This window comes from Euprymna scolopes, chromosome 6 (genome assembly GCF_053919585.1).
Source record: "Euprymna scolopes isolate OS-2025 chromosome 6, ASM5391958v1, whole genome shotgun sequence".
Lineage (NCBI taxonomy): Eukaryota > Metazoa > Mollusca > Cephalopoda > Sepiida > Sepiolidae > Euprymna > Euprymna scolopes.
Genome location: NC_136487.1, coordinates 84,987,587 through 85,001,990, shown reverse-complemented (window position 1 = coordinate 85,001,990; position 14,404 = coordinate 84,987,587). Strand labels below are relative to the sequence as shown.

The following is a 14,404-nucleotide window of genomic DNA, read 5'->3' as shown; positions in this document are numbered from 1 at the left end:
AGTAATCATTTTCAAACAGATTTACTCATCTTGGTGGTGGTTGTTATTGTCACTATGTTTCAGCCATTTCATTCTCTGGCCCTCTTCAGGTGCCTTGTGTTTGACTCATTAACAGTAATGGACTGTTTTTTAACCCAATCCTTTACTGGAGCCATTCAATTTTGTAGGCCTTGTGATATTCTTTCAGTTGTTAGATTACCTCACTGCCTTCATTCAAAATTGAACTCAGAATCTTAAGATAATCTGTACAGTTAACCAACATCCATGTTTTTGACGCGTGTCCAAGAACATTCTAAAACACGAGTTAAAGAGAGGTCATTCAATCACATTTTATATATTCTGCAATACACATGATGGTGTGCTCAGCATACGGTGTTCAAATTATGTCTGTGTTGTTGAGTCACATCTATGAATATTAAGGTAGACTCTTAAGCCTTGAAAAAGCAACTAGTCAAGTAAAAAACAAAGCACAAGTAAGTCTGGCATATGCCCCATACCATGCATTAGTTCTTGTCCAGAATTTCTCCTATATTAAAAAACAAAAATAAAGAAAAATATATATGATGTACGTACCCATGACAAAACGAAAATATATTCCAAAAATCATGTAAAGTAATCAAGAACTTTTATTTTTAAATAAGAAAATCAAATTTTATGAGTATTGAAGAAGCGACTGTCACATTTGCCATTTTCTTTTTTTAAATATCTCAAAAAACAAAAGGAGATAATTCAACAATTATTCTTACCAAATTTTATGTCAGGATACCTACAAATTTCCATTAATCATTTAAAAATTATATTTTTTAATAAAAATAAAACAACTTTATCAATTTACATGAGTTTTGGAATATGACATTTGTTTTGTCACAGGTACATACATCATACAGATTTTTATTTTTGTTTTTTTAATATAGGAGAAATTCTGGACAAGAATTCATTCAACTTCCTAGTGGAAAGGAACTTATGTTCTTCATGATACATGTAAAAAAATAAAATTTAATTAATGTGTAGTAGTTGTTTAACTTTCATTTTTGTCAGACCAGTTTTGTACACAATTAGAGTAATGTCAATAGATACATTGTCATTATTATTGTTTAATATTAATTTAGTCATATATGAGGAATAAATAGGGTGGGAGAGGCATCATTAATGTTATGTTAATATTGTAAACATTACAATAAAACGTAACATGCCAATAACCTTTTATATTGATTTCAGTTTAATGAATGTGATACAGTCATCTTAGATAAGAAATCTAAAATTTAATTGTAATTAATTCAGACTGTTTTATCTAGTACAAAAATATTTTTAATATTTATATGTATTAGTATAGTGACGATTCAGATTCCTTTTTAAATGTTAAGTTGGAGTTTTTTGTTTTCTAATTTTTGTATAACTGCAAAAATCCATGTATCATATGCAGATATTTTCACAAACATAAAAATACACTTCTGTGTGTTGATCTATAGATTTTAGTTTTGCTACAAATATTTATCATTAGTACCAGCAATAGTAAAATAAATTTAAAACAAACCAAACAAATTAATCTTCCCAACACGAATATAAAGATGAAAACTGTCCATCTCTTCTCTGCCAAAATTTCTGTCAATATTTAATATATATATATATATATATATTATATATATATATATATATATATATATAGATAATATATATATATATATACTGACCTTAAACAATGATCTATCTTAAAATTATTGCCATATTATGCATCCATAAACAATACAAATATCTTGAAATTAAATGAAAATAAAAATTAAAAAACGATTTCATTAAATTCATCCTTATTTTTTTTAAAAACAATTTTAAAGCACTTCTGATTTATTTCACTCTAAAAGCTTCATTTTCAAAATATTAGTGTTACATACAAACTCTTCAATATGACTATATCAATTAAACATTAAATTGACAGATTTTAAATTCAAAAAAGAAAACTCCATGTTCAATTTTTAGCATATAATAAAGATATGACTTCAATATCAGTACTTTTTGGTAAACATATAATACAGGTCTCCTAGTCTCACTCTACATTTTTTTTCAGGTTATGCAAAACATAAATCAATTCAATTTTTAGCAGGAAGGAGTCATGTCTGCCATCATAGATATGATACTCACTGCATTAACTTGTCCTTGTTTGTGATCTTGTGAACATTCTGGCACTAATTTTGATAAATGTACAATCCAATTATTAATTTTATCTCTTCTTCGCCTTTCAACTGAAAAACAAAAAAATTTTTTTATTAATCAAAATAAGTCACTTTCAACTTTTATTCAATTCATTCTCAAATAAAAGTTCATATTCAAAAATCTAAAATATTATTAGGTTGGTGCAAAAAATAATGTCGTTTTTTTAGTGTTCAACTTCAAAAGATTATAACTCCTTTCATAATAAATTTATTAATCGAAATAAGAACCATTAGGGTCAACATATTTTTGCCAACGAGAGACAAGTTTACTTATCTAATTAGCATAAAAGCACTGAGTTCTGGAAGTGATGAAGTCATTGAAATCTCGGCTTTTGAAGCATGTTTCGTGCAGAAAGTTGTCGAGATGCTTGAAAAAGTGATAATCAGTAGGCGATGAATATGGCGGATGAGGCAGTCTCGTAGCTCCATGCATTCAGCTTCTGCAGGCTGAGTTGAGCAACATGCAGGCAAGTGTTATCATGGAGAATAATTGATCCCATCATATTGACCAATCTCGGGCAAACACGGAGCTTCTGGTGCATTTCATCAATTTGTCAGCAGTACTTCTCTACTGTAATCGTTTTGCCTGGATTCAAGAAGCTGTGAAGGATGAGACCAGCTGCAGACCACAAAAAAAATCACCATAACCTTTCTTTGGTGCAATTTCAGCTTTGGGAAGTGCTGTGGAGCTTCTCCAGCATCCAACCACTGTACTGAAGATTGGTTGTCGTAGAGGATCCACTTCTCATCATGTCACAATCCACTCGAGAAATGGGTTGTTTTTGTTGTGATGAAGGAGCATAGACACTTCAAAACGACAATTTTTTTTTATTATCATTCAATTCATGCAGCACCCATTCATCCAACTTCTTTAATTTCTCTATTCGCTTTAAATGATGAATGGCTTGAGTGGTCGACCTCGAGTACAACAGCAACTCCGTGTGATTTTGTGAGGATCGGCTTCAATTAAGGCTTTCAAATGTTCGTTATCAACCACAGTTGGCCAGCCACGACCGTCTTAATTTTCAAGGCTCTCATCACCATTAGAAAATTTCTTGAACCACCTTTGTGCCACATGTTCGTTAGTGGTTCCTGGGCCAAATGCATCATTGATATCATGAGCTGTCTGAGCAGCTTTTCGGCCTAGTTTGAACTGGAACAAGAAAATCGTGCGGATTTAAATTTTGTCCATGCTATCGAAAAGCCTTAAAAAAATGAATGAAGAGATTGAGAATAGTAACGAACAATACAATTTGATAGAGCGAAAAACGCGCTTCTAAATGATATATAACATGGCTATATATATCAATGAATTAATTCAGAAATCATATATAAAAGTAACATATGTAAGAAAACGATATTGTCTTTGCACCAATCTAATAGAATTTTTAAACAACAAACTTTCATATAAAAATTATTTTAATATTAAAAGGTTTTATAGAGATGATGTCTTATTAAGAACTAGCAGGGCTACTCGACATTGCCAAAATCCATAAAAAAAACAGAGAAAAATGAAATTGTGTTTGTACATACCTGCCATTCTTAAGATATTGAGTAATTTTTGATGACTATCACTTTCTATCCAAGCAAAGCTGAGCAAATTTCCTTGTATGAAATAGTATAACAAAAGTCATATTGTTTTTCCCCTCGGGCAACAGTGTTTGAATATATCTGCTCTATTTAGGATATTGAGCACTTGGAATTTACTAACTTATACGCTTTACCATATATGATAATGTATTTTTCCTATTCTGACTCTCAGGCAACACCATATACGAAGTGTTCCTAGTTTAGGGCAACAAAATTAAAGAAATAAAAAAAGAGAGTTTGTCTTTGCAAGCCAACAACCGCTAGGTTTGAGATCACAACTGACATCAACCTTCGTTTGTCTGCCTCTCCCCGACCTAACCTGTCAACTCCTTTTATACATACCTCCCGCATGATTTTGTATGACTTACACCAGAGCACACCTTTTAAAACTATGGGCAGCATCTTGATTTCTCTCTTTCACCCAACCTCGCCCGACATATGCAGTAAGACCTGTTCGTTTGATCTGTTTTTCCCTTTCTTTTTCTCCTTTCCTTCTGCTAATTTTAAACAACATGCCCCACACCCCCCTAATCTCTGGATCACATTTCATAATCCCTCATCCACTGCGGCGGTCGTCTTTCCCTACTATGTCTCTGAAGTGTCTCACCATCCTCCTCCCATTGCACATCGCTTTCCACCGTTTCATTTTCCACTGGCCTGATATCAAGAATATGTCTCGGTACTCCATCTACAACAACGTTGTTGCTAGTATTATTCCCAGTTATGTGTCCTCTGCTCCACTGTGTGGTACATCGCGCCCCTGGAGGCTTCACCCATACTTCACCACCGAGTTTGATGGTCCCTGTTGTCTCCGTCTCCCTGCTTACTGGCTCAACCCTAGGATGCCCTGAGGAGTATTTGAATATTGACAGGTGTGGCACTGCCCCTTGCTGTTGCCCTGATCTAGGTGACATGCTGTACCAATAGACCGCTTGCTCAGGCAAGGTGTTTCCTCTCTCTGCCACTGCCTTTATTGTCCGGTGGTTTCTTTCTATAATCCCGTTGCCACTGGGTCTATAGGCAGCTCTAAAGAATTGATGGATATTCCATTTCTTTAGCACATCCGCAACTGCTGCCGAGCTAAAAGCAGTACCATTGTCGGTTAGAAGCTCTTCCACCGGACCGAGCTCCAGAAACACCATGTCAAGGGCTGCTGCTGTTTCATTGCCCGTTTCACCTCACAGCCTTTTCTATAGGGTGAAACGCCTGGGGCCACAGTCGACCATTGTTATGTAAACCCTACCCCTGTAATGGGTGGCATCAACTGCGAGTCTTTCCCAGGTCCCAGTCACACCTAGTTCTCCAGCTTCATGTGCACTTGGAGCAGGGTCAATTGACTGACACTTGTCATAAGTCCTGACTACTTGCATCACTTGTTCCTTTGGAACACACGGATCAACTTTTCTCACCAGATACAATGTCTTCTCTACTCCCATATGGTGCAGATCGTGCAACTCTCACACCTCAGAGTTATCCAGATGAGTCACTGCAGCAATATGCTCTTAGCACAAGCCAATTTTTTCTCACTCTTGTGAGAGCATCCGCTTTGTTCTTCTCAGAGGTAACCATAATTACGCGCAGCTGTAAAGAAAACTCCTATATCAGCTCAGCCAGCATCCCGAGCCTGCGCTTCACTAGCATCTCTGCTGCTCCTTTCATTCTTATCTTTTTGTCATGTGAAATCATCGATTTCAGAAGCAAACACAGTGGCAGAGTCTGTTTTCACACAGATGTTGCGTAGTCCCCATTTTAAAGCCAGATTAACTCCTTTGGTAACTGCATCTAATTCTGCTACATTAATGTGGTTAGCATCATCCTTCTTCTGTGGCCAGGCCGCATCCTCTGCAACCACTCCACCTTCCTTCCAAGACAACCCCTGTTGCAATACTGCTTGCATCACACTACACAACTCCATCCAGTGTTTGCGGCACGTTGCACATTCCCCAAACTGGGTCTTGTTTTTCCACTTCTTTCAGGACCTCTCCAATCAAGGCGGTCGTTCTTCCTCCCACTATCATCCCATCCTCTACCTTCGGCATGCCTCTTGATGTAGCTGCATGCTGGCCTAAGCCAGCCGGCAATGGGGTAATGCCCAATCAGCCTGCCGCATATCAAAAAAAGCTCCCGCTTGTTGAGCTCCTACAGTCACAAGAGTTTCATTCACAAGGATGTCGTCGATATGAGCTCACGGCGCCATCTCCCTTCCCCATTTTTTCTAGAATATTCATTAGAATGGTTGACATGATCTTGGGTGCCGAGTTCAGCCTGAACCCCACCGTCGTAAGGCAGTAAGTTCTGCCTTTATATCTGACCAACTGGTACTTCCAGAGTTTCCTGGCAACATGGAGTTGCAAATAGGCAGATTTTAGATCAACCAACTCAGAGGCATCATTCATTTGCCTCCATTCTCTGATGGTCTCACTACATATAATATATCTATGGCATTACCCCTTTTCTCTTTTTTTTTTTCATTTTTCTTAAACTTTTTCTTCTAGGGGATGGGACATCCAACCAGATGTCTGACATTTACCCCTATTTTAGTGAGTCCAACCAAGAGATCTTTTCAGGATTCTAGCCGTCCCTTTCAGTGCAATCGTTTGTATTTCACTTGCACTTGGTTCACCGGGTATGCTTGCTATGTACTTTTTAAAGTTCTTTTTCATAAGCCCAGTTGCACCTATGATGACTGGTATAATTGAAACGTCTTTTAATTTCCAATTTCGTTTCATATCATACATAAGTCCTTGATACTTTGTAATCTTTTCCCTCTCAACTCTGTTAAGCCCTGTATCATTGGGTACACTGACCTCTATTACGGTCGCTTTTTTGTTTGCTCTGTCCCAAATCACTATATCTGGTTTAACAGCTGCGTTTTCAAGATATGTAGCAGTAGGGATTATGTAGTCATAGTGAATAGTGTAGTTGTCATTCCCAACTGTTCGTTCGGGTATATGTTCCCAGGAGTTTTTACTACACTGAATGTTGAGTTTCTTACATATCTTCCAGTGAAGGTATTTGCAAACTTCGTTATGGCGATCTGTATAATAACCGTCTCCAAGTAGGACTTTGCAACCAGAAATCAGGTGGCCCACACTCTCAACCTCAGTGCTACAGAACCTGCATTTATTATTGTTGCTTAGACCACACATCTTTTTGAAGGCGTTTGTCATGAGGCCCTGGTCTTGTGCAGCCAATATCAACCTCTCTTGGTCGTAATGGAGGGATCCTCTTTTGAGCCAGTCCAGGGAACCATCCCTATCAATATATTCTTGGGATAGTTCAGTCGGTAGGTATTTTGCCCGTTTATGGTTGGTCCATTCTTCTGTTTTAACACTATGGAACTGGCTAGTGTATTTTTTCCGACTTTTCTGGGCTATGTCAGTGGCAGGCTTGTTTGGTTACCCCCAGTATGGCACTCGACGTGTTGGTTCAATTCTCGGAAACCTAGTACTGGTCTGACTTTTCCTTTTGTTGGTTGCAGAACGGCCATTAATGGCAAGATGCCCAATTCAACGTCATTTGTCCACAGCAACAGTATTCCCTCCTCGATCCATCTGTCCACTTCTCATTCAAAATCCTTTCTTGCTCCTCCTTTGAGCGAGTTATTGTAACATGTCACCCTGTTTGTTAATGTAGGTGCTTCATTCTTACATGCCCACTTCACTGTCCACCGATTCCCATCGAATTCCGCTCTAAAATCCGAATCAATGATTAACATCCATTTCTTTTCTTCAACCTGTTTGATTCCTTCGTTGACCTGTTCTGTTACTGCGCATCCAGTTGGTCCGAACCTCACGCTATTGCTGCCGACTGTGACACCTCCAAGTTGGCATATTATGAGGGGCGTGCAATAAGTAATGACCCTGACCCACTTCCAGTTGTCTGATCTAGCTGAAATTCTGCATGTGCAATGATTTATATCTCTACGGGTTATGTGGCAAATTACAGCTCTGAACTAATTGTGGTTTTTGTTTTACAGGTGTTTGAACTGAGTCAGGTGTCAAATGGAGTCTGTTGAATGTCAAGCAGTGATCCGGTTTTTGTATTTGAAAGGACCCACACCACAGGAGACTTTTGATGAAATGAAAGAAACTTATGGTAATAATGCCCCCATCGTATGACCTTGTAAAATGCTGGCATCATGAATTCAAACATGGTCGGAAGTCTGTGGAAACAGCTCCCAGACCTGCCCCCCTCCTTCTGCCATTGATGAGACATCTGTCAGTCAAGTTGAGGCTGCCATTTTGGAAGATCGGCGCATTACTATTCGTCAAATAGCCAAAGATGTCAAGATTAGTACAGGGTCTGTGGAAACTATCATTCATGACCATTTGCATATGCATAAGGTGTCTGCCAGATGGATTCCCAGGTTACTCACACCATTCCAGAAGTGAGAACGCATTCAGTGCTCGAGGATGAATTTGGAGATGTGCCAAGAAAAGGAGTCAAAGTTTTTCAAAAGACTGATTACACAGGATGAAACCTAGGTCCATCACTATGATCCAGAGACCAAAGCCCAGTCAATGCAGTAGAAGCACTTGGACTCACCACCTCCAAAGAAGGCAAGGGTGCAGCCCTCCGCTGGAAAGGTCATGCTCACAGTCTTCTGGGACCAGGACGGAGTAGTGATGACAGATTTCCTGGCAAAGGGTACCACAATTACAGGAGCCTATTATGCTTCACTTTTGAGGAAATTAAGGGAAGCTATCAAAATCAAGAGGCGGAGAAAGATCAGCAAAGGTACCCTCCTCCTGCAGGACAACGCTCAAGTCCACAACTCGCATGTCGCCAGATCAGAAGCACAGGCGTATGGTTATGAAATCCTTCTCCATCCTCCCCACTCTCCTGACCTTGCACCCTCTGACTTTCACCTCTTCCTAGCCATGAAGTTGTTTTTGAAAGGAAAACGTTTCCCAGATGATGCAGCCTTGATTTCTGAAGTCACGTTGTGGTTGGAGAACCAACCTGGGGTGTTCTACAAAAACGGTCTCCAGAGCTGCATCAAACGATGGGAGAAATGCATAACTCTGGGTGGTTCCTATGTAGAGAAAGACTAATAACTGTGCCAAGTTTCGTTGCTCTACTGCTATGGGAAGTGGGTCAGGGGCATTACTTATTGCTCACCCCTCGTACATCCATTCCGACAATCGCTTGGATGCCAGGCACCAGGTGATCAGTGACAACCGCATGGACTCATCCGGTGATCCTCGATTTTAATTGTGACAGTCCTCCTCCCTCGACATTTCACTCGTGACCCATCGAATGCCACTACTTCGCCCTTCCCTTTCCATCCTCTGACAAAGCTAGTATGCACCATGGTAGTGGTACAGCCAGTATTGATCAGGGCCACAGCTTCTTGTCCTTTCACCACAATTTCACGCTTGGGCATCTACTGCGAGCACGCCATTATTCCCATGTCGGGGCAGCCGCTGGTGCTTCGGCTCCCCCTTGACAGTTTCCCATACTCTTGCAGTTAACTGCCATGTGACCACTCTGATTACACCTGTAGCACACAGTCCTTTCCAAGAACTTCCTGCAGTCTCTCCACACATTCAAAATATGTGCCTCGCGGTCTTGGGTGGCTTTTGCTCTCATCCTTCTGTGCTGTTGCCACCATTTCTACGGCCCCAGAGGGTGTGGTGCTTACTAATATTCTTACACTTGGAAACAGATCACTCACCCTCAAAGTCTCGATACCTGAGATCTGCTCCAGCCTCTTGGAACTCTCCTCCAGGAACCCGGTAACTGACTATGATCGTCTGAGCATCCTCCTGTTTACGGGAGCTCAGCTCCAAATATAGGGCCAGCTCATCACCCTCCAGGAACAACGGTATCACTGTGGCAACGTCGTCTATCTTTTTGAGTTTTGCCACAAGGTTGACTTTCTTTAACCAAGCCACCACATTGCCTTCGCCACTGAACAGCTTTATCATATTGTTCAGGCCGGTAGCAATCACCAAAATAGCTTGATGTGTTCCTAGTTTAGGACAACAAAATTAAAGAAAAGAAAAAAAAAAAAAAAAAATGAATTTGTCTTTGCAAGCCAACAACTGCCGGGTTTGAGATCACCACTGACACCAACCTTCGTCTATCTGCCTCTCCTTGACCTAACCTGTCAACTCCTTTTATACACATCTCCCGCGTGATTTTGCGTGACTTCCATCAGAGCACACCTTTTAAAACTATGGGCAGCATCTTAATTTCTCTCTCTTTCAGCCAACCTTGCCAGACACACACGCGGTAAGACCTATTCGTTTGATGTTTTTCCCTTTCTTTTTCTCCTTTCCTTCTACTAACTTAACTTTAAACAACAGTCTAGTATACAATATAATAAAAAAAAACAAAAAAAAAATAAAGAAAGTATTTCTTAGGGGCAATGCTGCGTTTAAACATACCTGCACTATCTAGGACATTGAGCACTCTTGAATCACTATGCCAATTACCAGATAATATACTCCATTATTATAATATAGTACGGTGTTATTACTATTATAAATCCTGGGCAACACAGAATAGATTATCTTGTATAAAATAGGATAAAACAGAGTGATATTGTTTTTTTCTGGGTAATTAGGTTATTAAAACATACCTACTCTATCTAATATATTGAGCATTTAGGACTGATTATAGTATATTCTTTATACTAAATTGTTATACATACTGGGCAATACTGTAATTTGTTTGGTGAATAACATAAGACAAAGAAATTATTTCTCCTATGCAACACTTGCTCTATCTAGGATATTTTGCATTCTCTTATTACTATATACCACTTCCCAGATAACATGCATTATTATAACTCCCAGCAATGCCGAGTGGATTTGTTGTAGAAAATATAATAAATCATAGTGACATTGTTTTTCCTGGTGAACACACTCTTTAAAAATACCTGCTCTATACAGGATATTGAGCACTTTGAACTGACTAATGGATAATACTTACCAGATATTTAAATGTATGAATACTCTTATGTCAACTTCCAACACCATCTGCGCTGTTTAGTTTTCAACATAATAAACAAAAGAAGTTCCTTTTCCCAAGCAATGGTAGATTTAAACAAACCTGCTCTATCTAGTATATTGAGCACTCTACTATTACGATATACCACTTTCCAGATATGCTACTTAATTATAACTATTACTCCCAAGAAACGCAAAGTAGATTTTCTTGTATAAAATAGTATGAAAAACAGTGATGTTGTTTATCTTGGAAAACATGACATTTAAACATACTTGCTCTATATAGGATATTGAACACTTATTACTATATACGACTTATCAGATATGATACTGTACTATTATTATTATGACCTCCAGGCAACACCGAGTAGATTTTCTTGCATTAAATAATATAGCAAAACAGTTATATTGTTCATCCTGGGTGATGCAGTCTTTAAAAATACTTGTTTTATCCCGGATATTGAGCACCTTAGATTGATTAATTTATACTCTTTACCATAAATCATATACTGTATTAATTATATTTTGGCTCACGAGCAAACATAGTAAAAGATAACAAAGAATGTATTTCTCCCAGGCAAGCTACATTTAAACACGCTTGCTCTATCTAGGATATTGTGCATTGTTTGATTACTATGTACGAATTATTCCATAATATACAGCATTATTATCGTTATATTTTCTGGCCATGCTGAGTAAATTTTGTTGCATAAAATAGTATAATAAAGCGAATGAGGATTTTTTGGGGCCGGGGGACGAATTTTAAACAACCTGCTCTGCCCAGGATATTGAGCATTTTGGATTACTTGACATATACCACTTATCAGATATGACACAGTATTATTATTATAACACCTGGACAACACCATCTATTTTGTCTGGTATACAAAATAAAAGATAAAGTTCTTTTTCCAGGCAATGCAGCGTTTTAACACACCAGATCTATCTAGGATATTTAGCACTCTGTGATTAATATATACTAAAAACCAGATATGATATTGTATTATAAGTATTATGAATCCTAGGCAAAGCCGATTAGATTTTCTTGTATAAAATAGTAAAATAAAATGGTTGTTTTTCCTGAGCACTTTGCCTTTTAAACATACTGGCTCTATCTAGGATATTGAGCAGTTTGAATTACATGAGGTATACCACTTACTAGATATGACACTGAATTATTACTCATATCTATTTGGCAACAATATCTGCTTCATCTAGTATACAACATAGTAACAAAAAAACAAATAAGTTATTTCTCCTGGGAAATGTTACTTTTCCACACACCTGCTCTACTTAGTATATTGAGCACCATTTTATAATCATAAACATGACTAAATTAAAAAACATTTCCTTTTCATAGATGTAAAGCCTTACAATATTATAAACATCAATAAATTAAAGTAAAACTTATTTGTTTTTATGTCAAGTATGAATATACACCCCATAATATTATAAACATAAACAAATAAAATGTATTTCCATTTTTTATAAATGTCAAGTGTGATCATGGACTTGAATAGAGGTAAATGAATGAAAACAAAAAATTCAATGAAGAAAAATGAATGGAAATAAGGAAAAGAAATGAAAAGAAAATGGACAAGAAATTAAGGAAATTGAATGAAAAATTGAAAGGAAAACAATTCAATTTCTGTGAAAAGCTCCTTTTATTATTTTGCAAGACAGCAAAAAGGAATAATGATGTTATCTCAAATAATAGAAGTTTTCCATAAATAAATTACATTTTATATACATTACAAGGTTTTATAATAATTAAACTTTTATAGTTATGAAAGGCCTAAAGTTGTTTAAAAGTTACAGAGACAATATATATTAATAATTATTACATGCATAAAAGTCATCTATATACATGCATGTATGATGAGGAGTAAACTCATCATACATGCATGTATATAGATGACTTTTATGCACGTAATAATTATTAATAAATAATATTTTAAAAAAATAAAAAAAGTAATACGTCCTAAAAAAATGTGGTCGGAAAAAAATGTAAACAAAGGGCAAATAACTCCTTTCTTATAAGCGCTCAGGGAGCAAAAGGGAAAAAAATTAGTATGGAATCGCTAATAAAAAAATAAAATAAATAAAAATTCAACAATCTTGTGTATGTGTGTGTGTATATATATATATAAATGAACTTGAATAGTACAATCAGGATTAACTTTTTTTTCCAAACTATCTTACTTTTCATTCCTTCCGCCGTTGGCGTTTATTCTCTATGCTAGATATTTATGAACACTTGCTTTAGAGTCATTTATTTAAATCTATATTTTATATTCTCCATCGATACACCCTTATTGTCATAACTGATTTAGCATTATTAAATTGTGCCAATGTTCACAAGGGATGAAAAAAATTGTAAGATATTTAGGCTATTTGTAACTATAAAGGTTTGATTTTCATAAATAGTTTTTTGTATTAGGTTTAGGCCAAAAATTATATTCATAAACAAAATAAATATTAAGATGCTTATCTAGTTTTATCTCAATATTAAAAAATTATAATTGCACAAAAATGTTATTGTGAACATACCTGTTAGATAAAACGAATTTTTAAAAAAGGCTTCTATTTTTTTTTTTTAATTTACGTACATTCCCCCGGTATTTTTATTTTCATAAAATAAAATTTAATCGGTAAACAATTTCTAGTCAGTATCATATGATATTTAAACTCTGAGTTATGTCCCTTTGCCTTTAACTTTAATTTAAACAAAAAATGGCAAAGGAAACATTTTGTCGTTAAAATGAGGGTTTTTTTTTTTATATACTTGAATTTGCGTAATCTTTTTGTTTGAAAATCAACACACAAGTACATAATAAAAATTCTTTTTATGAGCAGTTTTAAATATTGGGGTAAAACTGAATAAGCAGAAAATAAAATAATAACAAAGTTATGAAACTACAAAACTGCATAAGCAATAAATACAAATATAAATTTGACATAAGCTTCTAATTAGCAACAGCTTCAGTATAGTGACTGTGCCGTGATCAAGTGAGTGTGTGGCAGCAAACTATGGGATAAATTCCTTCAGCCGTGCTCTATCAGAAACTTGGTATTGGTGGGATTTTGGATGCCTTATGCGCTTGGCATCTTAGGTCAGGTGATGTAGCTTTATCCAGCATTAGGGCAGGTCGATTTTGGAACCCCCCGGTGAGGCCATGGGGATGATAGTTGGGGTTTGACATAGAAAAGACCAACACAAAATATTTTTTTCAAACTCATTATCTTTGCTGGAGGAAATGACTTTAAAATTTGAAAAATTTAAGCTATTAAAAGTTTTTCGGTGAATTGTTAAGCACGTCCAGTCATCAAAACAATCCGTATTGTTAAGAAAATGGAATCATTATTTAGATTGTTTTAAACTATATTTTTAAATAAAATGAGTGAAGATAATATTTATTTTATTAATTCACTAAGTGTAAAGGCAAAATTATGTTTTTTAAATAATAGCAACCAAAGTTTACTTTTTCATTTCAGGAACTTTTGGGGGTAGAAACATTTTAAATTTCACCGTCGCAAAACATGCTCGTTATTGATATTGAAAATTAATGTTTGTTTATTATTTAATTTGTGTAAATATTACGATTTAGGCCTAATTATTTCGAAAGGAAAAACGAAAAAGACTTGTTT

General features: G+C 36.3%; 1 protein-coding gene across 5 annotated transcripts in view; it reads right to left on the bottom strand.

The window, feature by feature from the left end:
* LOC145277757 (upstream stimulatory factor 2-like) overlaps positions 1–14,404 on the bottom strand; it is an 82,071-nt gene that overhangs the window by 11,553 nt on the left and 56,114 nt on the right. For all 5 annotated transcript variants that reach the window (XM_080129479.1, XM_080129475.1, XM_080129476.1 and 2 more), the window contains one exon: positions 2,137–2,237. In XM_080129479.1, coding sequence (XP_079985605.1) covers positions 2,137–2,237 — 101 coding nt within the window. The remainder of the gene's footprint in view (positions 1–2,136; positions 2,238–14,404) is intronic.